The 25,922-nt window shown below is 42.2% G+C and overlaps 1 protein-coding gene across 3 annotated transcripts in view; it reads left to right on the top strand.

Annotated features, from left to right (window-relative positions):
* Nucleotides 1–25,922, top strand: part of STX18 (syntaxin 18) — a 120,728-nt gene that overhangs the window by 43,890 nt on the left and 50,916 nt on the right. The window contains exons 1-3 of one of the 3 annotated variants that reach the window (XM_060012815.1): nucleotides 18,404–18,480; nucleotides 18,833–18,999; nucleotides 24,127–24,194. Coding sequence is in view for 1 of the 3 variants with exons in the window: in XM_060012814.1 (XP_059868797.1) it covers nucleotides 24,127–24,194 (68 nt within the window). In the remaining 2 variants the exon portion in view is untranslated. Of the gene's footprint in view, nucleotides 1–18,403; nucleotides 18,481–18,832; nucleotides 19,000–24,126; nucleotides 24,195–25,922 lie in introns of those variants that run through there. The other 2 variants (XM_060012818.1, XM_060012814.1) reach the window with 2 other exon arrangements.

Below are 25,922 nucleotides of genomic sequence, written 5' to 3'. Positions count from 1 at the left end.
TAGGGACAGCAGTGAGGCATCTCCACGGTTAAGGCTGACGGGTGAGCAGAAGGGGGTGGATTCAGGAGCCATTTCAGACAGAGTCTGTAGGGCTCGCTGATGGATTGGCCGGAGTAGTTCAATGGGAGGCAGTGATCAGCTGTGAGGGCTCTGCCTAAGAGGACACTGACGTTCTCGTAATCTCATAACTGACTCAGAGCATAGTAGCTGACACAGGACCTGCGGCCACGGTCCTGTGATGGGGGGTTATCAGGACGTGAGAGGCCTCACAGCTCTTGGATGCTGTTTCATTTTGCTGCCCAGGCCTCTCCTTTCCCCCTTAGCTCACCACTGGGGTTGCTATTTAAGAAATCAGAGTTTGGGACTTCCCTGGTGGCGCAGTGGTTAAGAATGCACCTGCCAGTGCAGTGGACACGGGTTCAAGCCCTGGTCTGGGAAGATCCCACGTGCCGTGAAGCAACTAAGCCCGTGCGCCACAAATACTGAGCCCGCAAGCCACAACTACTGAAGCCCGCACACCTAGAGATCATGCTCCGCAACAAGAGAAGACACCACAGTGAGAAGCCCGTGCACCACAATGAAAAGTAGCCCGCGCTCACTGCAACTAGAGGAAGCCTGCGCGTAGCAACAAAGACCCAACGCAGCCAAAAATAAATAAATTAATTAATTAAAAAAAAAACCCAAACTCATCATTAGATGTTTAAAAAGGAAATCAGAGTTTATCTCACTTAATGGTGGTGTTGGGCAGTGCTCTGACTCGGTTTCTTCATCTTGATATTGAAGATCTTATATTATTTGCTTTACCTTTCTCTTGGGAATGTAAAGAATAAATGAAAAAAAAGAGAAATCTTGGTTTTGAAAGTGTATGTGACAAAGAGATCTTGATGAAGGTACACTTATTTAATGAAATATAATTCAACTGTAGGATAAAAATATCACATGATCGGATAATCATAGATGTTCTCATTTACCATCCCAATATTTCAGACGTGGACAGTTTTTAGAGCCCGTAGTGTGTAGTTGACAGGCCCACTGTACTATGTCATTTTATTTTAACTCTCATATCCATTTTAACTCGTTCCATCTCCTTATACTAGGATACTGTGAGATCCTCCTTTTTTAAAAAATTTTGTTGCAGTTAACTCAACAGATTATTTTACCTAAAAATGAATGTTATTATGTGTTTTTTTTTTTTCCTGTTTAAAAATTCAGACATGGGGTTGGGGAGCTGGACCTGGACCTGGACTAACATAAGGCTACCATTTATTTTTTGTATTTAAACGTACAATTTTAATATGAAAGAAAAGAGAGAGAAAGAAAGAAAGCCGTCTTCTTCTGTCAGCACCATCTGTAAAAGAACACTTAACACCGTTGGCTTACAGAAATTCCTTCACTTGGGCATTCAAGGCCTTCCAGTCTTTGCTTAGTACTTGTTGTATGCCAGGTATTTTTCTGAGCAGAAAATAACCCATTTCACCCTCATATATGTGTGGTATGTCCCCATTTTTACAAAAGAAGAAACTGAGGCAAAGATAGGTTAAGTAATCTGGGCACACCCACACAGCTAGTGACTGTCAGAGCCTGTGTTGGATCCAGGCAGTCTGAGTGCAGAGTCCACTTTACTGTCCCCCACCCTGCCCCCATCAGTGGTTCTCAGCCTGCTTGTCCATTAGACCCATCTGGAGAGCTTGCCAAGAGTGCCAAGGGATGAAGAGAGACGTTTTACCTGGCCCTACTTGAAACCAATCAAATCTTCCTTCTTCACCCTTTTCAAGGTCACTGTCTCCCTGTTTTTCTAGTCCACCAGACCCTTTTCTTCCCCTGATTTCATGACATATGTAGGGTTTTTAATGGCCTTTTGCAATTAATGGCATACAGCTTTATGGGTTGGCTCTCTAACGCAGGGCCCTTGGGGACAGGGACATCCTTCCTCCCTGTGTGTAGCCTTCCCTGTGCCCAGCACAGCGTTGTACGCATACACAGCACTTGATTGTTAATCCCTCTGTGGACGCCTCAGTGTACTGTTGTCGCTTTGAATCAGGGGAAATCCCATGATGTATGGAAAGAGCATGGATAGTTAATTGGGCAGATCTAATTTGACCAACTCTAGCATATCTGAGCCTCAATTTTCTTAGCTGTAAAATTGTAAAGGTGATAATATTAGAGGATTAATAGGAAGATTAAATGAGATATGTGAAAATATGGGCTATGCTCTGTCCTGTAGTAGGTAATCAAAAATAAACGCTGAATTCTTTCTTTGTAAAGTAAGCACAGTTTTGAATATGAAAAATCGCTGGAAAATGTGCTGTTCAGCTTTCAGTAAAATGCAAGAAGTCATGGAATTTTTGGAGCTCAAATAGACCTTCAGGATCAGCGAATGCAGTCCCTTCATTTTGCAAGCGAGGAAATTGAAGCATAAAGAAGCGACTTGACCAAGGGCACGCTGTGAGCCCAGATGCAGTCTCTGTGTGGATTACTCATTCTGTACTGGTGTACAGTTAGGTGGTTAATAAATGCTTTCTTACTACTGTGATTATTATTACCTTCTGCTCCATAGCGTTTGCACTGTCACCTCAGTGTACTCTTATATGCGTTATGGAACTCTCAAAGCAACTTTGCAGGCCTCCAGTGTCTGACCCCAATGTAAAGCTTTGCCTGTTGGATACAGTCCTAAAGGAGCCACCATCGGATACGGAGTTAAGGAGGTACAAGGAAAGAGTATATATTTACCTTGATTTTTTTGCACAAGAGGGAGTAGAGTTAAAAATATACAATGAGGTTGAAAGCCCATGAAGCTCTTTCCAGTTCCTGTGTCTTCTGTGAGAACGGGGCTCTTTTATCTTTCATAAGTTCTTGCATGTATAAGGTTAAAAGCAGACGGGAAATGAAGTTATTCCAACTGTGCTTCTAATAGAACGTTGATATTTTGTTTTTACTAAACATCATATTGTAGAAGCTTCAAAATAGCATCATGCGTTGAGATTGTTTAAACCATTATAAGCGTCATTTTCTATTGATGCTTTAGAATAGATTTTTTAGATTTCTATTAAGGTTGGTTATTATAATTTGAAATAAAAGTGAAAAACAATTCATAGACACATAATATGTATTATTTATTTGGGGGCCTAATTGCTAGGGAAGTGTGCAGCCAGTAGCGAAGATAGGAAGATAGTAAGATGCGTCATTTTCTGATCTCTGAACCCAAATTCTTGACTTCTGTCATCTCCCCTCCACCCCCTGCAGAAACCCTTTTTTTTTTTCATAGTGGGATAGTTTTTGGAACAACCAAGGTGAACACACTCTGGTGTCAAATCATTTACAGTTCCTCATCATTTTCTGACCCATTTTGCAGCTTACTACCTATGCTAAGATGTCTTGATTCTCTTAAATGCTTGGGAAGGTTTTCCTTTGTAGGACTGTGAAATTAGCCCTGAACAGTGGGGGGAGGAAAATGCCTGTGTCTTTTCCAAAAAGTGGGTTTGCTTACAGAAGATGATGATAAATGTTTAGCATTCTTAGCAGCGCCTAAAGTCATGCGGAGAAATACCTATTTCAGGCCTCTCCAAGGACTTTGTCTAAAAGCAGAAACATTTGTAGTTTGGACTTTACTTGGGGTTTACAATACACTGTATGAGCACGTTACAAATATTTAACATTTATTTTTTGACATGATCATTGGTATCTTTGTTTCCTGATTCTACACTAAGCTCTTAACCTTTTTTTGTTTTTATCTTCTTTTTCAAAAAAGTCTAAATGGGTGGGTTTTTAAAAATATAATGGAAACAATGTGGCTTAACTTCTAAAATTATTCATTATGCAGAGAAAAACCTGAAGCTATAAAATTTAAATCTCATGAAAGTTAATCAAATTTGGTAGTGCACAGATTTTATCAAAACCTGAATTTCATAAGCCTTGAAAACTTTGATGTTTTAAAAATGTTTGAGGAGTTTGTCTTTACCATTCCTCAAATACACACATTCTTTCAGACCACTCGGGAAGAAAGTGCACAGAAGAGTGTTGCCGACTCCCTGAGGCGTCCCCAACTGGTTTCTAAAGCTGAAAGAAACTTCTTAGTCATATGGTGATAAGCAGAATTCAGAACATGTCTCTATTTTATTTTAGCACGTGTGAAATAGAAAGTGATAGTGATCACAAGAATGCAATTTGAGTTATGACATGTTGATGGAGCTTCATACTAAGGCACTGTAAATGATATTTTTGGTTTCCTTATGAAAACAAAGTGAGTTCTGCTCTGAGTGATTCTCCTAATTGTTATTGTTAAGTTCTTTGCTCTGCTCTCTCTTTTTCTGCTCACGCTTAGATAATCTACAAATACTGTTTGGATCCTGTGTGTTTCACTTTCTTTTCTTAACGAAAAGTTTTCAGTGGGTGTAGTCCCTGAGCAAATCTTTTTCTTTCCAACAAAGTATTTAGCTTTCTATGCACACAAATTCACGAGTCAGTTAAAAGTGTTTGATTAATTTATCACAAAGAGTGCCACCTTGAGTAAAAACAATTCTACTCTGTGGAAAGTTCTTTCTTTTTAAAAGAGGGTCCTTATTTCTAAGAGCAGAGCTCTGATTTTAATTAAAGAGCATTTTATGCAATTTTTTTCTAAAGCTTAAGATTAATTTCTATGGTTACTAGGGGTATAAATCTCTAGATTGCTTTAAAACAGAGATTTTTGTTCAGGAGAGAGTTGACAGCTCCCTTTAAGAGAAGCAATTACTTAATTTTACTTTCCTAAGTTTAAACACATAAAAATATTTGTAATGATACCCCAAAGGCATCATAAAAATGTAAAATAATTGTACTCTAAAATATCTAAAATTACAGGAAATAGATCTCATTTTAAAAAAAAAAACTGGGATTCATGGCTGGGGAACTGGGGTGTGACATACTTCAAAATCAGAATCTCTTGTCTGGAGCCTTTTTTTTAATGGTAAAAAAAAAAATCTTTTCTATTGCCAATCATACAGACTTTAAAATATGTTCATTCTATTAGGAAATATTTCTTTATAGTTTCATTACCTTTAACATGTACCACTTTACGAATGTCTTAGATCCCCCTTGAGAGACAAACTGCTGTCTCTAGAATTAAATGGCATCAGTTGGCTGGTGGATTAACTGTATTGCAGTTACCCTTTAGGCTCTTTTTAATGATTATTTTTAAACCTACATAGCCCAGTTTTCTAAGCAGCTTTGAACAAGGGCAGCATAAATAGTTTCCAGTGTTTTACTTATCCAAAGTATACTTCCTTTTTCAGTAGATAATGTTAACTGGTAAATTGTTCCCAGGTTAAAGGTTTGTCATATTTTAATAAATATAGTGCAAGATCTATAGTAGGGACGCTTAAAGAAAACCCCCCACCTTTCCAAGTAAATGAATTAATACTTATCTTCTTTCCCACGTTGGTATTGTAGTATCAGTTCTTTTGCTATTTTCAGTTACTAAAATTTTAAGTGGGTCTTATATAGTAAAATGTCGTCATTTTATTAGGAAAAGTGAAATTAGATAGTTTTGAAAGAAAGGGTGTTTCTTATGTAATATGAATGCTGTTGGGACTAGGTATGCTTTTAGTTTAAAACGTGCCTGATTCAGGAATGCTTTGCATTAAATGAGTTTATATTTTGAGAGCAAAATGGGGGGAAAGAAAACTACTTTCCCTCCCTTTTTTTTTTAAGAGACAAAAAAATTAAGTTGAATGCAGATATTGAAAGTGCTGTGAGCTGAATGTTTGAGCAACAAATGTAAACACTGATTATTGCAAATGTACATTTGGACCAATTTACTTTTATCTTTCAAGCGAAACATTTCCCACGGTTTTTGTGGGCTTTTATTTAAGTTGGGAAAGCTTTGGAAGTTTGTGTGAAAGTATAAATAAGTTTGGGAAAATCATGATTAGAGTTTGATAATAAACATGCAAAAGCAAATTGGGAAACTATTAAAGTCAGATGTAATATTTAATAATGTTTTCTCTAAAAACTCATTTTCAGGGAGAAGAATGGTGGTTTATGTGGCTCTGGAATAAAGACTTTGGCTGTAATTGAAAATAAGGGCTAAATATGAATTCTTCAACATGTATGAAATTTTGCTTGTTTTTTTTTTTTTTTTTAAGAACCTTAATGATTGTTTGGGAGTTCCCATAATGTCCCCCTCCAATTATGGGCACAAAAACTACATATGGATTTCCATTTAAAAAACAAAATACATACTTAGTTGCCAGGAAAATTTAAACTACTTTTTAGGAAAGAAGCATTTTAATGTATATATTTTTAATGTATAGGGAGATTCCTAATTTTGCAGGGCGGAAAAAAATTTTAGTTCATTTAATTATTGAAATATATCATAATATAGAGTATAAATAAAAATAAAATTTAAAAACCTTAGTAGTCTGAAATTTGTTATAAACCTCATTGTCATTACATCAACCTCACAATTGCAAATTGGCATTTTATTTTTAGTTTAAACAAATTCTTGGGGAAATTTGTCCATTTTTTACTGTAATACCGGAAGTGTAAAATGATATTACATTTAGGTACTTTTGAAATAGTAGTCATGCCAACATTTGATCAGATACAGAATTTTTGAAAGCTTTCTTGAACATTTATAAAGTTTTACTTTCCTTTCTTTGACACACTACTGTATATGTCCCTGAAAAGTGTATGTGTTTGGGATGGGGGGGCGGTTAGTGTTACATTTTGATGACATTTTTTTGTTTGTTTGTTTTTTGTTTTTTGTGGTACGCGGGCCTCTCACTGTTGTGGCCTTTCCCGTTGCGGAGCACAGGCTCCGGACGCGCAGGCTCAGCGGCCATGGCTCACGGGCCACTCCGCGGCATGTGGGATCCTCCCGGACCGGGGCACAAACCCATGTCCCCTGCATCGGTAGGCGGACTCTCAACCACTGTGCCACCAGGGAAGACCCTTGATGACAGTTTTATTGCTTACAAATTGATATGTGATTTTAACTGAAACTTGTTGCTGGGATAAGAATGGAAAATTTTATATGCATGATGTTTCAGATGCTTTACCTAATGATCTGAAAAACTGTTAAAAGGAATTTAAATTATATACACTGGTTTTACTTTTAAAGCTTTCAACTGAGTTCTCAATATAAAATTCAAATACAGGACTTAAAGTATTTAGGTGTCTAAATATAAAACAGTAAATCTTAAAAGTAGGCTGAAAAGATATAATTTGATTCTCAAAATCAAGATCTCTATATATACAGCTCAGGATCTAACCATTATTTTTCTAGCTATTATTATACACAGATTGAAAAATATATTAGGAACTAATTATTTTCTGCTATTTTGAACACTTAAGTAAGAATCAGTTTTTATCAGTTTAGTCCCCATTTTATAAAAACTAGCAGTTAGCAATTTGCTATAGTCTCTTTAAATCCTAGAAACTCCTAACTTTTATTTTCATTTTTTCAAGCAAAGAGATTGTTAGAATGTTCTGTAACTTACTCCTTGAAGTAGTATTTTTGCCTTATTTTCACTTTCAGTTTTATGCCTTATTTACTCCAAAGAAGACCACAATGAGGGAACGCAATCTATATTTTTTAGAGGACAGGGAATGATGAAACAAGGCCCGGATTTTGCTTGGAATTTGAACATTTGTATTATTGTTTGAGGCTGGCATGCTCTGCATTTTATTCCCACTCACTCAGTTGAAAGATGACTTCGGAGGCAAGGCTGTGTATCTTGTTACCAAGCCCTCTTTCTCAGAGCTTCATGATAAAACGCACATTGGTTCCTTTGCTTTTGTTTTCACTAATAAAGAAAAAATATATGTTTTAATAGAGCAAAGCACTTACACTTTGGGGGTTCGAATGTTATCTAAGCGTTTTCTGTTGAATGTAAATTATTGGCATCTATCAAGCAGTATGGAAGTTGAATGTATGTTTTCCTTTGTACCACCCTCAGTTGATTTCGCTCTTCTCTTTGCTGATGTGAAGCAGAAACTGGACAAGGTAACAGTTTTGATGATGAGATTAGAGGTAGCCAGGCTGACTGTCTCCTGGCTTTTAGAGAACCTTATAAGCTCAGGGCCACCCCTTCCCCTTGTTTAGATATTACTTGCTCTTTTGAGTTTCAGATTACAGGAGCAATTGATCTGCATGACCTATCTTAAGAACTTTAACTTTGCAGTGGAAACTTAAACCAAATGTATATCCTCAAGAGACAAATCATCTTAAAACCAGGCTGTTGTCATTTTGATATACTGTACTGTTCTCTGAGGAACAATGTGGTAGAGGGCAGCACCTAGTGGATGGGACGTGCACTTGCTGCTCTTGGGTACAAGGTTTAGAGAGCCAGTCTATATTGATGTGACTCTTGCCCTTCCTTGGCTTGCAAAAAGGTGAGGTTTTATGTTGTTCCCAGCTCATAATTTCTACCCAGGGCTAGGATCCCAGGAGAATGAGATTGGGAGAAGTTGTGACATGTCAGTTTTATTTGTGGTTTTCCCACTTGCGTAGGTGTGTGTGTTGGTCCTTGCCATCTTCACAAACATTTTCTCCTCATAGTTGATATTATAATTAAAACAAAAAGATCGTTTTTAAAATAATTTTAACACTCCTTTTTTAAAATTTTATTTATTTATGTATTTATTTTTTTGGCTCTGTTGGGTCTTTGTTGCTGAGTGCAGGCTTTCTCTAGTTGCGGCGAGCCGGGGCTACTCTTCATTGTGGTGTGCAGGCTTCTCATTGCGGTGGCTTCTCTTGTTGCAGAGCATGAGCCCCTAGAGCGTGTGGGCTTCAGTAGTTATGGCACACGGGCTCTAGGGTGTGCGGGTTCAGTAGCTGTGGCTCACGGGCTCTACAACGCAGGCTCAGTTAGTTGTGGCGCACGGGCTTAGTCGCTCCGCGGCACGTGGGATCTCCCCAGACCAAGGATCAAACCTGTGTCCCCTGCATTGGCAGGCAGATTCTTAACCATTGTGCCACCAGAGAAGTCCCCCAAAAGGTCATTTTTTAAAATGTCAATAGGGCAACATTCAGTCTTTGGGGATTTTATGTTTTTGAGTGTATGTGTTTAACCTTAGTAATAAGAGACTACCTTTGGATAGAACTGCTTGTTGCCACAGCCTTTATACTCTGTTGCTAATCTGTTCTCTTTTTGAGAAGAGGAGTTGCTGCTGATTTATCAACTGGATCATAAATTGTTGGCTGCCCGTTAACAGAGAGTTGTGTGCCTTTGGAGTAAACTAACAAATTTGCAAAAACAGTGTGAGAAAATTCCATATTAAAAAAAACTTTTAATGCATCACAACCACCAGTTTTAGGTTTAGCTATTCCTTAATGTTTATTTTAGAATGAGAGATTCTTAATAAAATATATCACTCTTTCAACAGACACTTATTGAGTTAGGAACCTTGCCAGATTTGGGAATCTGAAACGAACATGACATAGTTCTTTCTTGGACGTGCCATTTTTTTTTTAAGTCTTTTAATTCTTTACCACAAAAGGAGTGAACACATTCCTGAGAAGTGGAATGTACTACAGTGGGGTATAAATGTGTTTATTTGCATGGTGTTTTCTGCTACAACTGGAAGAATTTAGAAGACATTTAGCAAGTACTTTTGGAGGAACTGATAAATAAAATTGATGGCTTTCTCTTAATAAGTTTGGTGTGTGGGAAGTTGTAGAAGCCTACATGATAACTCTTCCTCAGTTGGGTTCTTCAGCTCGAGTTTTATGCTGAAAGAGCCCAAGCTTGGAGATGCAGCGTGAAGAATTTAAGAGCACAGGCTCTGGAATCTGTTTTGAGTGTGGACCTTGGCTTTTCAACTTGCTAGCTGTGTGACCTTGGGCAAGTTACTTAACAGCTCTGCGCTTCAGTTTCCATTTTCTCATTTGTTATGAGAATTAAATGAGATCATCTATGCAGTGGCATATTCAACACTAAACATTGATGATGATGATGATGGTGACGACGCTCGGTTAGTGCTTCTCTTCCATCTTCCCTTTTCTCCATGCTATAAGGCAGGAGTGTGAGTAGTTGTGACAGTGTGCTCAGTCTTTCCCCCACACCTGCAGGCTTCGCACCCCTGCCGCCTCCACCTCTCCCTGGTTACTGTTACCGCTGTGCAGATAGACTGTGCCGATGGACGGCCAGCAGCTGCTTCCAGGTGCTGAGCTGGAAGTGCTTCCTTAGGCACATGAGGTTTACAAAAAAGTTGTGCTCTCCTGTGTTTGTCTGTTTGTTTGCTTGTTAGTTGAATTGTGGTTTGTGATCAGAGGGTCTTAACATGAACTCCAGTGAGCCAAGAGCCTCTGAAGCTCAGTATGGTGGACAGGAAGTTTTTTCTATCTTTGGGAATATTCATTTTCTTAAAGGAATAGATCAGACACGTAGCTTTGGTTAGTGTCTCAAAGGATCTGTGCCCCCTAAAAGGGTCAAGAACTATACGTTTGAAGTTCACAGTTCTTTCTGGAAAGCCACTCATGAAATTAAAGATACCATAACCCCCCCTAGAAAATGAAACTCAAATTTGACTTTTACACTATTTGTTTCGTAAGATATACAGACATAATTTTAAGGGTAGAGTTGAGAAGTTAATTTAATTTGAGAAACTCAAATATAAATGGAACATTTTTCCTCTTACCCCCTCTTGTCAAAGTTCTGAAGAATCATAAGAACAAGGAAAAGTCAGGAATACAGGCTCTGGAGTAGACCCCCTGATTTCAAATCCAGCTCTGTCACGTGCTAGTGGGACCTTGAGCCAGTAAGTTAGCCTCTCCCACTGTAAAGGGGGAATAATAACGGTACCTACCTCATAGGATCGTACCAAGGGTGAAATGGAGTCATCTGGACAAAGCCCTTGTGGCTCTTCTTGGTGTGTAGTAAGTACTCTGTGTTTGCCGTTATCATTTTGTTGCACATTTTTGTTTACCCAACAACATTTGTAATATGTACAAATTTGTTGCCTATTACAAATGGTCTTTGTCTGTTTTACCTCTACTTTATTGATGTGTGAACGTTTACAAATATTTCTAGTTTCTTTCTTCTGACCAGACTTTCCAAGGTTCTATAGCTGAGTTGCCTAAGTTAGAAAAACCTTAATAAAGGAGTATCCCAAGTACTTGGATCCTTAAAATCACGCTTGAAACTTTGGAGAGCATAAAAGGAGTGAAAAGAAACCAGTAGGGTTTGGTCAGAAGGAACGTTCTAATGGATTGAACGCCAAAAATTATCATGGAGTTTCTGAGGCGAAAGGACCTCTGCGGCCTGCAGGTGAGGAGTCCAGGCCCAGAGCAGAGAGTCTGAGGCCCTAGGGCCGGCTCGGGTCCCGGTGTGCCCGGGGGGCGGGGGGGGGGCCTCTCCCTGCCTGGAGCTGGCCGCCCACCATACCTCCTGCTTGAAGCGCGGTGTGAGAGCAGGGTGGATGCGGCGGGCTGGCGGTGGAGTGCCAGTGTGAGCGGTGGACCTCAGAGAGGGGGCGCTAAATGCAGAGACTGCCTGGGAGGAGAGCACCTGTGCTGAGAGAAAGGAAGTCCTTGTGAGCCGAGAGAAGATGCGGAGGAGGGGGGGACGGGGTAGGGGGAGCCAGCTGCACCCTCGAGACGCACCTCACAGACACTGAGCCAGCAGGGGTCGGCTGCTCCGCGTGCTTCGCCAGGGCCCCTTGTCCAGTCCGCATGTGCGGCCCTGGGTGAGGGTGGGATGGAGCTTGGGCGCTGCTGTGCCTTCCTTGGTTGTTTGCCTAAGACCTCTTCAGTAAGAGTACCTTGCCTCGCTGCCTGTGAGTCTAGCATGTAAGAATAAGCATTTTTGCTCTCACTGTGGCTCTTAAAACTCTAACCAGCCACTCCTTCTGATGCACAACTGAAGAAATGGCAACCGTTACAGCTCTGGGGGAGTGAGCTGTCTTGGACGTACCTAGGAGCGTAAGTCAGAATCCGGAGCAACCTGTGTAAGCGCCGGCTGGGTCCTGTGCCGTATTTCACCTCGTGCCTGGAAGTTAGCCTGATGGTGAGGGGCGGCTCTGCTGTGGAAGCAGCTCGAGGACAGCAGGCAGCAGAGCTGTCATCCAGCCAGCTCTTTTCAGGAGCTGGTCGTGCCCACGTGAGTTGTTCCCAAGCTGCTTTCAAGAAGGGCTTTTCCAGGTGCCCTGCCGCTGTGGCGTTGAGCCTGCATCAGGGCGCCTCTGCCCCTCCTACCTCTGCTCTTTGCTCCTGACCTTGGTACCCGTGGGGGCCACCTGTTGCCGCTGAGGCAGTTAAAGTTGGACTCCGCAGCCAGACCCTCTGGGGCCAATTGTGATAAGTCGCGGACTCGCTGTGGGGCCTTGGGCAGTGTGTTAACCTCTCTGGGCTTCAGCTTCCTTCTCTTCCATGGGGGTAGTAACAGTGCCTATCTCATAGGGTTGTCATGAGAGTTAAATGAGTTAAATATACATAAAGCTCCTAGAATAGTGCCTGGCCTGGAGTAAGCAGTCAATCAATGTTAGCTACTAGTGTTAACCACCACCTGTCCTCCACTTGTGCTGTATTTGTGCCAAATCCAGTTTATTTCCTTCCCCTGACTCCATAGCTCTCTGTTCCCCTCAGTGCTATGACTTTGTGAATGACCTTCTAGGTCACAGCTCTTTCGCGTGACCTGGGTCCCTCCACCTCCCTTTCCATCCGCTGCCCCAGGGCAGCCCCCACCCCCATCCAGGCAGACCTGGCCTCGTGGGTAAGGCCCAGACAGCAACGAGGAGGTGGCGGAGGGAACCTTAATATGCTTGAGCACCTGCTTTGTACCAGACACGGTACCGACATTTTCACTGACAGCTTGTAGTCACCTTCAGTTACTGTCTCCAGTTTATACGTCAGAGTGTTAAAGCTCAAAGAAGTTAAATATCAGTAAGTTGCAGAAGGCACTATCACTAGTCAGTGGCGGAGCTGGGATCTGAACCCAGGTCTGTGTGACTCTGGAGTTCATGCTTTGCATTACCCGGAGTGGACAGAGAGCAGGATGCGTGTGCACTCTGCACACACACTCTACACACAGCCTCCGGACCAGACAGGATTTGGATTGGGTCTGAAAAGCGATGTGAAGCCATGTCAGCCCTGGGTTGGAACTCCCTGTCTGTCCTCCCTCCTCCCTTCCTCTCTTCTGCCTTATTATCTCCCTCCTTAATGTGTTTGCCCCATACTGGGTCTTAATCTGTTTGTCAAGAGAACAAATAAAAGGAGGGTGGGTTTTTTTTGCACAGAGAAAAGAAAGTGATGATGATTAACTAGCATACATTTGCAAAGCACGAGCCCTGTCCCCCCAGCCTCATTGTGCACTTTTGGATCAGGTTGTAGGTGAGGAGAAGATCTGATTTCAGAGTGCGGTTAGCAGATCTCACCGTGATATTTTTGTGGAGGAAACATTTTTTTTAGTGGACTGAATATTTGGATTTCAAGTGTGTCTGTGGTTCGTTGATCTGACTGTCCACCGGGAGGGGTCTATAACTCCATGCTTCTTTTTCAGCCCTGTTTTCATTCCAGTTTTTAAAATGATAATTTTTACTTAGAGATGTCTTTAGTGGCAGAATGATCAGAATGGCAAATGACAAGGAGCCAGGGGGAAATATGGATATAGTGAAGACATAGTTCTTCATGGAAAACGTGATTTTAGTTGATGGAAAAAATGATTTTAGTCGATGTTAAGTCAGCTTGACTCTAACTTGACAATGAACATCCTCTTAGGCGGCATTAATAGAAGCACAGAGGCTGGAACAGGGAGGTAATGGTCCTGCCTCCTCTCCACCTCCTGTTGACGCCGAGTATTGAGTCCATTCTCGGAACCACATTTGACTTTTGAGGCCAATAAATTCCTGCATTCAGAGACTAATAAGTAAGACCAGCAGCCACAAGTGTATTTCACCTAAAGAATTCCTTAAGGGATTGAGAACATTTAGCTTACAGAAGAGAGAAGACTTGCGTGGGGGGCACACAATAGCTGAACTCGATTCAGAGTGAGAAAGAACTGTGAGCTGTGGTGGAGCGGATGGCCCGGAAGAAGCAGGGGCTCCCTGCATGCAAGCAGAGCAGGGTGTTACTTCCTGGAGTTATACTCTATGTCAGCTAGCAAATTGCAGGTTCAGATAGGCCAGGAGTGGACCGAGCTTTGGAAGTGGAGGGTATGTGCCAGCAATGCCAAACCCATGCAGTTTGGGGAGCCAGTAGAATGGGAATTAAAATGTTTAATGAGATTAAAGTGTGAACCTGAAGACAATGAGATGTAAAGAGAAAGCTGGGGCAGAGAGATTGAGGAGGAAGAGGTTGAGAACATGATATGCTTTTACTTTTCCTTGAGGTTAAGAGTCCTAGACCTGTTTTAAAATGGAATTGCATTGAGCTTCATGGGTCATTAAGCCCTGCGGTGCTACTCAGCTTTTGAAAATTGTCATGAGTTCGTTCATTATGTCATTAGCACTAAGAATCTAAGATTTTACTTTTTTAATTTCTTAAAAGGAGATAGGGGCTTAGTATTAGAAAATAATACCTTTCAGGTTGCTTGAAGGTTATTTGCTAATATCAGAAATTAGACCACTAAGTTCATCTCAACTCCTGTTAATTGTCCTTGTCCCCTCCGTGTGACCCTCCCTATCGTCTGCTCCTCAGGATCTATGAAGCTGGCGTAGAAGGCTGGAACTAGAAGAATCACTCTCTCTCCTCTTTCAAGTACACATTTCTCCCTCTCTCTCTCTCTCTCTCTCTCTCTCTCTCTCTCTCTCTCTCCCTCCCTCCCTCCCTCCCTCCCTCCCTCTCCCCCCTCCCCGCCCCTCTATTAGAAAACATACCCTGAATTCTGGAAACTACAAACCAGTAAGGTTGGCACTGGTTCTCAGCAAAATTCCAGAACAGGTTATTTAACCACTGATGACAGTTTCCTTAGATCAAGAATATTTGTGTCTTCTTTTCTAGTGAGGTTTCCAGACTGATGGGGTAGAGCACTTTATATATTCAACTAACATTTATGTTATATATATGCACACATATATATGCATGTATATATGTAATGTGTATAACATATATACATGCAGTGAACATTTATAACATTCAGCTAACAGACACTTACAGCATGCCTCCCAAAGGCATCATACAGAGAAAGTGGGAAGTGAACCCAGAATGCCATATTTTAAAACCTCCTAAGGCCCAGCACATTTGAGTGCTTGGTGGGTGAGAAATAAGATGTTCCAGGCAAAACAGCAGTGCCAAAGGGCAGAGGTGGAGGGAGGAGGCTGGATCAGGGAAGGGCTCTGAGGGTCTGGGCTCTGGGGTGGGTGTGGGAAAGCAGGCAGAGAAGCTGGTTTGTGGGTGCCCATTCCTTTGGCAGATTTTCAGCCAGTGGTGTGGACAGGCCTGGCTGACCAGTTTACTTTGTGGGGTGAAAAAGAGGGAAGAGTCAAAATGTCCTGAGATTTTCTAACTTGGGGAATCGAGAGAGAGAGAGAGAGAGAGAGAGAGAGAGAGAGAGAGAGGCTCTTTCTCTTTGTGGGGACAAGGAGGGGCTGAGAGTAAGTCAGGAGGATCGAGCGTGAGTGGTTGGATGACTAAGGCTTTGGGACATGTAGCTTTGAGGCACCGGTGGGACACACAGTAGATGGTTGAATACGCTCCTGGAACACAGGAGGGAGGCAGGGGCTGGGTGGGCATTTTCTGTAGATGGTAAATTAAGCTATGGGTGGAAGGGGTGGGTTTAGCAAGAATGTGTCAGTGCTGAGCTTCATTAAGTTTCTGAGGTGTGCAAAGGCGGAAGAGGCAAGGAAAGAAGGTGAAGCAAAGTTGTCAGAGGTTTAGGAAGAGAACCTGGGGAGAGTGGGGTCCTGGAAGCCGAGGGAGTATGGTGCTTCAGGAGGGGCTTGTGCAAGGACTGGGAGAGTGGCTGCCACCCCTCCAGGGCCCTGTACGCGCTGAAGGGTGGCCTCGTGCAGTAGAAATTAGGGCGGAAGTGATAGGAGGAGGCTCAGACTCCTTGCTTATTACTTGCTTATTACTAAACAATTGCTGAAAGGAAAGAAGTGAAGAAGAACAGTTCATACATGTAATCCCTTAACACACTCACTGCTGTGACCCCAGCACCGAAGGAATGTCTGTGGCCATGCCAGGCTCTTTTGTGGGTGACCAGTCACTGGGAGCTTCTCTAGCACGGGGATGGGGACAGGACTCAGACAACCCTCACTGTGACTTCAGCAGAGTCGTCGCGCTCCAGAGCTGTGACGGTTCTGAACTTTTAGCTATAATTGGTATTGATGCATTTTTCAATTATGACTGAAAGGAGGTGGATTTGGAATTTAGTTAGTGGGCCTCCAGATTAGACTTGGGAACATGATCCTTGTGAAAAGTCGTTTTAGCTTATCAGTAGTTGGCAAACATTTGTACAACAGTGGTTGTTCTGACTGTCCTTTGGCTGCCTACTAAACTGGACAGCAAGCTGTGTCCACTGATTGAATGAAAAAAATAACGATTTTGTGTTACAGGGAACTTTTTACAATAAGCCAGAGGGCCTTACCAGAATCTCTTTAATCTTTAACAATGGCTGTCTCTTGCGGAGGCAAATTATGCAAATCAGTACTTAGTGTTTCATAATCAATCAGGTCTTTGTTGGAAGTGTTATGAGCGCCAGAACAGAATTCCTGTGGCGGGGGAGAGTAGTTAGGGGAGTAGCAAGTCAGGCCACTGCTGTGATCTGCAGAGGACACTGGTGGCTGCTTTGAACCCCCCTGCCGTGAAAATGCAGTCGTGCTTTGAGAAGAATCCCTCAGTTTTGTAGCAGGGTTTTTGTTTTACAGTTTATCTTGCTTTGGGTAATTTACAAAACACCCACGAAGGAGCAGCTAGCAGGTCTGTGCTGTGGATGACACACATAAACAAAGCTGGGCCCGCCGCCTGGGACGGCAGATGGCAGCCATGCTCCAGAGCTGCCTTTGTGTTGAACCTGCCAGGAGTGCAGTGTTTTAAAACCTTGGACTCATCCAAGTGCACGTGTCTGTTTCAAAACAGTGTCATTTCAGCTTCAGCCTGCACAGCACAATTAACCTTTAATAATCCTTTGATTCTAGATCAAAAATACAGAACCAGAGAAAATTTTAAAGCCTTTGGGAAAAAACTGTGATATTTTTGAGAGTTCCTGTTACTACTCCTGCTATAATACATGTGTTGCCATCTAGTGGATAATGTAAAGTATATAGCAGACTTACTGTGTTTGGAGTTTATTTGACCCTGCTAGTAATTCTTGAAGCGGATAGAAAGTCAGTTCAGTTCGGAGCATTAAATCATTTTTGGAGAGCCGCTTTGGGCTAGGCATATGCCTGAGCAGATTATGTCCGATAGACATGAAAACATTTCAAAACAAGATGGTGACATCCCTGAAAAAGAGATGCTTGAGAGGGTTCCTTAACCTGGCCTGGAAATGGCAGAGAAGACTTCCGGGAGGTGTATCCCCTGAGCAGAGTAGGAGTAAGTCAGAAGACCGGGATTGGGAGATGGGGGAGGGCTCTGAACCCGGAGAAGTCAGCAGGGCCAGGAACACTAGGGGGTCCCAGGCTCAAGGAATTGGATTTGACCCTGCGGGGCCTGGGGAGTCAGTCAGTATACACTCTTAGTTAGGCAAGATTTACCATTTTGTTTAAAAACATTTTTTTGTCTGGTTGCAAAGATTACACATACGAAGTGTAGAAAAATTTTAAGGTACGAAAAGGTATTAGGAAAAAGCAAAGTCTTCAAATCTTAACCACCCAGACAGCCATCAGTGTTTTGATGAGCAGTCTTTTAGATTCCTCTCTCTCTCTGTGGGTTCAGCTTCAGGTCTGTATTTCATATAGTTTACCTAAGTACATGGTGTGCGCAACCTTGGTTTTCCCTCCATTCAGCAACATGCTTGTGGGCAACCATCCATGGGGTTGAGTCCCTGGGGCTGAGTCCATGTCAGCAGTGCACATATTGGGATGTCTTTGTTTGGTCTCTCCTAGTAAAAGCTTTATGTGTAACAACAGGTAATGTGAGAATCTGTTTTTCCCTGTCAAATGCATCTAACATAGGGACCACTGCTACTGTTTTTTATAATCAGTCTGCTTATACGGTAGGTGTGTTTTGTGGGGAAGTTCAGTATCTTGATGATTTTTGAAATTAGCCTTATTAGAATACAGTCACTTAAAAGTGCACTTGATTTATCTTCAGAGAAAGAAAAGGATGAGTCACATGAATGCCTGTCATTTTAGAATGGAGTTTAAACAACTGTTTAGTTGAGTATCAGCTTTGTGGAGAAGCCAGATCCTGGCTGACCCTGGAGTGTGGCTCTTGGCTTTGCGCTGACCCATAGCTGTTGACATTGCATTTGACCTGAACAAGGCATCTCAGCATTGGGTACTTTTGATCTTAAAACGTTCTGTGTGCACTGTGGTGAGAGCAGCCCTCAGAGACCCACTGCGCTCGGATGGGATGGTAGGTTTGTCTTCGTGGGCAGACTTGCAGAGGCTGAAAGCACACAGGTACTTGGTTTGGGAGTCACAGTCCCCTGTTTATTTTGAACCATTTATATGAAATGTGTTACTTCAGTGTCTTCTTATCTGTAAAGTGGGATTATAGTGGAACCTATCCCACAGGGTTATTAGGAGAAGTAAATGAGCTAATTGATGCACAGTGTTTAGACTGATGCCGGCCACACAGCATGTGCTCGATAAAAGTTAGCTATTAACTCGTGCTATTTCTATTTTTAAAGAATCATTTTTACTGCCCTCTCGTTGTAGTGAAGCTCAGGGAGATTAAGCAACTTGCTCAGAATTTCAGTTGGCAAAGGTTAAGAGTTTAGGGAGTTTATTAAAAACACCTCTTTTTTCCCAGCACAATTTTGGAACTACCTGAAAGAAATACAGGAGTCAGAACGTGAAAAAGCCAAACGGAGAACCTGGCTTTAGATTTGTGGCCAAATATGGGTGGAGCGCTGGCCAGAACAGACCCTCTCTGCCTGTTGCCGAGTGTGCTCACTGCTGTCTCCAAACCCTACACCAGTAAGTCCTCTTCCCTCAGACGTGTGAGTGAAGCATTGGGAGACAGAAGAGGAAGTTTATCCAGCTGGGGTCCCTCCACACGAAGCCTGAAGGGGTGGGGGGGAATCAAGGTCCCTTTCAGAGTAAGTGGTGGAGATTGAGCAGAGATTAGAACCAAGAAGCTCAACCAACTCCCTGGATTCCGTACCTGTTTCTCTCGTCTGCCCTGCTCCACCCAAACCCCTCAGTCTTTTGCCCGGAGTCTGCTCCTCTGCTCATACCCCGCCCCGCACTAGGCGAGGAGGTAGAGGAACTCAGACACGGGGAAGAGACCCAGTCCTGGAAGTTGCCTTCATTACTTGTTTAAACTGTGTTTTGAGGCAGTTTGATGATTGATACTCAGGGTGAACGGGTCGCCATTGCACCGCCAGTCTTTCTGACCATCCTGGTTCCTTGCTCACAGCTGTGGGCCTTCCTCCCAGCATCCCTATGGTATTTGCGAATTCCAAGCCTCCCGTGTCACAAACACAAGGAATAACAGCCGAGCTTGGAGGAGGGGACTTCAGTGGTAAAAACAGGCACTTTGGATATGGGCACGTTCCTACTTTGAGTGACTTATAAAACGAGCGCTCTACGTGGAAACATTCAAAAAACCTTTCTTGCAGATCTTTCTGTATCCACTGTAGTTGAAAACATTTTAAAAATCAATATATACAAATGCTGTCACATGAAACCCAGTTTATATTTCTGTGAAGAAAAGCCTCAAACTTAAATAAGCTAAATAGTAATAGTTTATTAGTCTTTTGACCATATAATGTAGAATAAATAACTTAGCCTTTGAGTCATACAGATCCATGATCCATGCCACTTCTTCCCCTTATTATCCTGTGACCGACCTCACGTGGGCCTCAGTTTCCATGTTTATCAAACGGGAATGGGGGTAACGTCTAACTCAACTGACTGTTATAGGGGAGCCGATGACGGCACATAGTGAGCAATTCACACACTTCCTGGCACACACATGCCTGGTATGTCACTCTTGGGTAACATCAGGTGTGTAGTGCACTGTTGAATACAGACACAAGACAAAACAGCTTGCTGTTGCTCACTGGATGCTTTTCTCGGTTCCCAGTCATCCCTCTTTGTGATTACTATACTGGGAAACTGCACTTGCCACCTGCCAAGAATCTGTGCTTAAATCTGGGCATTAAGAACTCAAGCCTGATACTTAGAATGCTGGGTTCCATTCAGGCTTCACCCCATGTGTTCCTGAGCAAATTACTTACCCTGTCTCTGACTTAGTTTCCTCATCTGTAAAATAGGTGTGATGATGTTACCCATCTTGTGTAGCTGGGAGAATTTGATGAGCTAATGTGTGGGGAGATCTTGGAACAGAGCCTGGCACGTAGTAAACTCAATGAAGGTTTTGTTGGTGGTGGTTTTTTTTAAATGGCATTGATCCACTTAAATGCAACTTAAAGCAAGGCTTGCAAGTACTTAGAAATAAAATAGCTAGAGATTTTGCGTGGGGTTGAGGTGTTGGTTCAAATGTGGTTATTACTAGTTTGGCAGCAGAAAATCTGTACTTCAGAATCACCAAACATGTTAAAAGAGAGTGCAAAATGGGAGATTTTTTAAAAAATCATGTTTTGTTAAGAAAACATGTCAAGTATGTACTAAAGTAGGCCGAGAGTGTAAGGAGCCCGCCTGTGCGCACGTGCCCATCTTCAGCTGTCAGCGCAGGACTGATCCTCTTTCCTGTGTTCCTCCCCACCTCCATATTATTTTGAAGCAAATCTCAGGTATCATGTCATAAGAAATTGGGATCACATCTGTTGTACTTTAAGGGAAACTTCTTGTAAGCATGTTTTCTGAGATGCCTGCGGGGCCTTCTTGTTCCTGGCACTTATCCCCTTGCACCATTCTACCCTGGTGGACTGAAATTAGCTAAAGCTGGGGGGTGCTGCTGGGTCTAGCCTACGTAGTAGATTCCTTTGGGCCCATTCAAATTTTTCATTGAAAACTGACTCCTTTTTTTTAAAAAAAAAAAAAAACTGTTTTGGATAAGGCTTTAAACAGGTATGCTATGACTGAATGTTTGTGTCACCCCAAAATTCATATGTTGAAGCCCTACTACCCAATGGGATGGTATTTAGTGGTAAGGCCTTTGGGACCTAATTAGGTCATGAGGGTGGAGCCCTCGTGAATGGGATCGGTACCCTTAGAGGAAGAGACACAAGACCACCATGTGAGGATTCAGCAAGAAGGCAACTCTCTACAAATCAGGAAGAGGGCCCTCACCAGGCACCAGATATGCTGGCACCTTGACCAGGACTTTCCAGCCTCCAGAACTGTGAGAAATAAGTGTTTGTTGTTAAAGTCACCCAGCCTGTGATATTTTGTTATAGCACCCCAAACTGAGACAAAGTGTATTAGTTTCTTATTGCTGCTGTAACAAATTACCACAAGTTTAGTGGCTTAAAACAAGAAAAACTTACTATCTTCTAGTTCTGTAGGTCAGAAGTCTAAAATGGGACTCCCTAGACTGAAATCAGGGTGCTGGCAGAGCTCTGTTCTTTTATGGAGATGCTAGGGGAGAATCCATTACTTTGCCTTTTCAAGCTTCCAGACGTTGCCTTCATCCTCTGGCTCCCTTCCTCCATCTTGAAAGCCAGCAATGTTGGATTGAGCTGTTCTCCCGTTGCATCGCTTTGACTCTCTCTTCTGCCTCCCTCTTCTCCATTTAAGGACCCTGTGATTACATAGGGGCCTACCTACCTGGATACTCCAGTATTAATCCAGGGTATTCTCCCTATTTTAAGGTCAACTGATGAGCACCGTAATTCCATCTGTCACGATAATTCCCCTTTGTCATGTAACATAGTATAGTCACAGGTTCCAGGGGTTAGGACTTGGACATCTTTGGGTGGAGGTAATGGCATTACCCTGACTACCACAGTAGGTATAATCCTTTGGGGATTATTCAGTACCCACTATCTATTCAACATTTAGTAAAAGTTTCTGAGGCTCTGCTTTGCACCAGGAACTGTGCCTGACAGGTTCTGGGGAAAGAGAGAGGACCCTTTAACCTCTAGGAGCTTGCACTCTGGTGAAGAGAAACCAGTCGGTAATGAGTCATTGTGGTCTGTGGGGAGCGCGGCAGGACTGAGGCCGCTCAGGACTTTTGGAGCTGAATTGTGAAGGGCCTTGAGTGCTGCATTTGGGGTTTGGACTCAATCCCATTGGTTAGGCCCAGAGATGACAATTAGCTGCCCTTTGGCAAGTCGGCCGGCAGAGATGCTTCCTTTGGCTGCAGTGGGTTTTAAAACCAGAATTCATCCCTGCCCAATGCACTGCACCCTCCATTCCTCTTGCTTTACTGCTTACCTGGCCCCTTGCAGGCAGGGGTTGGGGAAGGGAATGGAAACCACTGAAATGTATTAAACTTAACTTGATTAAATCTTGTATGTGGTACAGTAAATACCTTATTTGCACATCTCTTAAATTTTTTTCCCAACAATCTTAAAAGTCAGATTTTAAAATGCAGTGTCAGTGGAAAATAGGAGTAAGAGTGTGAGGAAGGCAGCTGTGGCTTAGTGGTGGAAGACGGGACAAATTTGAACTCAGAGTCCCAGGCTTACCTCTGAGCCCCACCAGGCACTAACCATGTGACTGGGAACGAGTCACTTAGCTTCTGCAAGATTCACTTTCCCAACCTGGTTAATGAGCGTGGTGACGTCAGTGCCCACAATGGGCTGCTGGGAAAGAACAAGGTCGTGTGTGGGGAAGTTCCTCACGGAGCCAGGGATGCTGGACAGACTCTGGCTGTCTCAGTTGTTGTTTGTAATCTGATAAATAAATGAATATTGTGGCCATAGTTCAGTTTTTCTTCGATTCATGCTCTTATAGATGCCTAAGGGTGCTTTTCTGAACCATATTTGCTTTTAGTCTAGACTCTGTGAGAAATTTAACTGAACCCTTACTGACCTGTCTCCAGACAAATGCTGAATGTTTCTTTAGTGGTAAATACTATTTTTGCATTTAAACATTTACTCATTCCACAAATACTGACTGACACCTTCTGGGCTTCATGTTGTGCTTAGAGCCATGCGGGAAGCTGTGCAGCCTCTCCTTGCGTGGTTCCTAACCCCCAAGAAAGAGGCGTGCATGCAAAAGTGAAGCCAGGGGACGTGGCTGTGTGTAGCTGAGTGCCCAGTGGGTGGGATGCAGAAGTGCTTTTAAGTTCAGAGCAAAGTGAAAATTAGCCTGAGTTGGCCTTGACAGAAAAACTTTCATGAAAAAGATGAAAGTTCAGCACATCCTTCAAGGATGGGGCTCCGTATGTTTGGAATAAGTACAAAGGACATTAGGAGGAAACTAGTGTGAGCTGTGGTCAAAGGACAGAGCAGGCCACCAACTTAGTTAATCATTCTCTCCTTCTGGAAACACTTTTGTCCATGTTGACCATGATCCTAGGTTTCTTCCTACCTCTTTTTATTTTATTTGTTTCTTAATCCCTCATTCCACACACATTACCTGACACATGCTTTAGTACTAGAAATGAGCCATCACAAATTCCGTCCTCTGTACTTCTGTGTCTGTTTTGTTCATCCGTGGAAGTAGGGAAAATGGAGACTTGCTGTGTAGGGATAAATCGTTGCTCCTGCATCTTTTCTTTAATTCTGCTGCTCTGCATGGGCCCTATTTATACACTTGATAGCTCCAGCCTTAGAATCCATCCCCTAGAACACTTGGAAGAAGGAATATTTTTCTATAAAATTTTGGATATAAGACATATAAGGAAGGGAATTGGCCTTTATTGAGCACATGCTATGTAGTTACTAGACATGTACTATCTCATTGAATCTCGAAGTTTCTTAGAGATCATCTCTTCGTTATGTCACAGATCACAACAATTACAGGAAGAAGGAACCATCGGTAAGAGACCAAGACCCAGGAATGTGGGTGACTTTCCCAAAGCCACCCAACAAGTCAGTGATTATACAGGAGTCTAAAACCAGAGATATCCAGTTTGTAGCTTCAAAATCTTTTTACTACCTGCATTCCATTCTCTACTAATTTAAAATTTGTTGCATATGAGCGTAACATATTTATCCATATAAATCGTTTGCTTTCTTTTCATTATAGATTTCACACATTGGCAAACTGAGAGATTTTCTTCTCGAACACAGGAAAGATTATATTAATGCTTATAGGTAAGTGTCTATTTCTTACCGTGATTTTAGTGACTGTTCTTTTCCATACCTATATTCCTTTTGAGCTTTTTGTCCTCACTTTTTACTAACTTAGGGTTGTAATGGGGAAGGTCAGTTTGGCAGTGGAAGAATATCTGCAGAGCAAAAAGGGGCTCCCCCCAGCCAAGGTAAGCTCAGCCATACCCCATGTCCTCAAGGTCACCATATCCTCACAGCAATGTCCCCTATTCTGATGTTCCCATGTGTCTGTAGCTCTTTGTGTGCCATATATGTTGTGAAACATGCGGAGAGAAATGGGGCAGTTTCTCATTGAATGCATATTGCTGAGCAAATGAAGAGATAATGCAGGTCATGTAAAAATGCCATTTGGAAAGACAAGAGCTCTTGCCTCTAGTGAAGAAACTTTTGGTTAGGTTGATTTTTAAAAAGAAAAAGCATTTTGATCAAGCCTTCCAAAGTGGCTTCTGGAGTAGACTCCAGCTCTCAGTAGACACAGGAACACCGCCGTGCAGATATCATGCCTCCTGCTCTTCCCTGGCCTACATTTGCACCTGGCTTTAGTGTGGCATTTCTACCATAGGAGTCAGCTTCAAGTGTATTACCTAAATTAATGGAAAAGTTGGATTAGACATACGAAGTGACATCATTAGAAGCATCTTTTTAGGAGTTCATCATTATAAAACAAGGGATTTTGCCCTTCAGAAGCCTTCCTATCACAGTTAGAAAATACAGAAAAAATCTGATTTTTAAAAAAACTTTGTCAATATATGCAAAAATGAAAATGTTTCATATAAATTCTTTAACAGAGAAAATAATTATGCCCCAGGTGAATTTTAAATAATCTCTACCAGTTTGTCTACTTCATACTTTTAACTGTATTTCATTTGCATAATTTTGGAATATACTAAATTATTCTAATGCTTAGTACCAAGAAAACCTTATTTTAAAGTTCTCAGTTAAAATAGTTGGTCACCACTAGATGGCAGTGTAAATTTTATTTCTAAAGGTGTATGTACATCAGATGCTAATTTTATAGTGCATAAAAATGGAAGCGACAGTCATTTTGGAAAGCTTAATAAAACTGGTATAAGCCTGTCAGTTCCAGCTCCTTTCTTTAGTACTTTACAACTTAGGTTAAATAAGTGGTTGTAGAGATCTCTCATGGAAATCCATTATTAACTCCCCTTTTCCTTGAAAAGGCATCCAGCCAGGTGAATGCTTTAAAGGTTGGTTTAGTTCAGGCCACCCTGTCCCCTTATTAACCGTGCAAACCTGAGAAAGTCACTTAATCTGTAAAATGCAGTGTCTTCCTCTAAACCAGGGGTCAGCAAACCACAGCCTATAGGCCAAGTCCAGTCCGCTACCTATTTTTGTACAGCCTGTGAGCTGAGAATAGTCCTTATGTTTTTAAATTGCTGGAGGGAAAATAATAACAATAGGGACTTCCCTGGTGCCTCTGGTTAAGACTCCTCCCTCCCAATGCAGGGAGCCCGGGGTCCATCCCTGTTCGGGGAACTAGATCCCACTTGCATGCCGCAACTAAGACCTGGTGCAACCAAAATAAAGAAAGAAAGAAATATTAAAAAAAAAAAAAAAAAAAGAAGATGAAATTAAGGGAAGATGCTGGGCCAGTGCCCCACCTCCTCTTCCCTGGTTAATCAAATACACTGTCCCTCCTAACAGTATACTTGTAATACATAAGAAATAAAACCAGGTTTTAAAAAAAAT

Source organism: Delphinus delphis, chromosome 5, assembly GCF_949987515.2.
Source record: "Delphinus delphis chromosome 5, mDelDel1.2, whole genome shotgun sequence".
NCBI lineage: Eukaryota > Metazoa > Chordata > Mammalia > Artiodactyla > Delphinidae > Delphinus > Delphinus delphis.
Note: the sequence above shows the minus strand (reverse complement) of the source record. Positions and strands in the feature narration are given on the sequence as shown.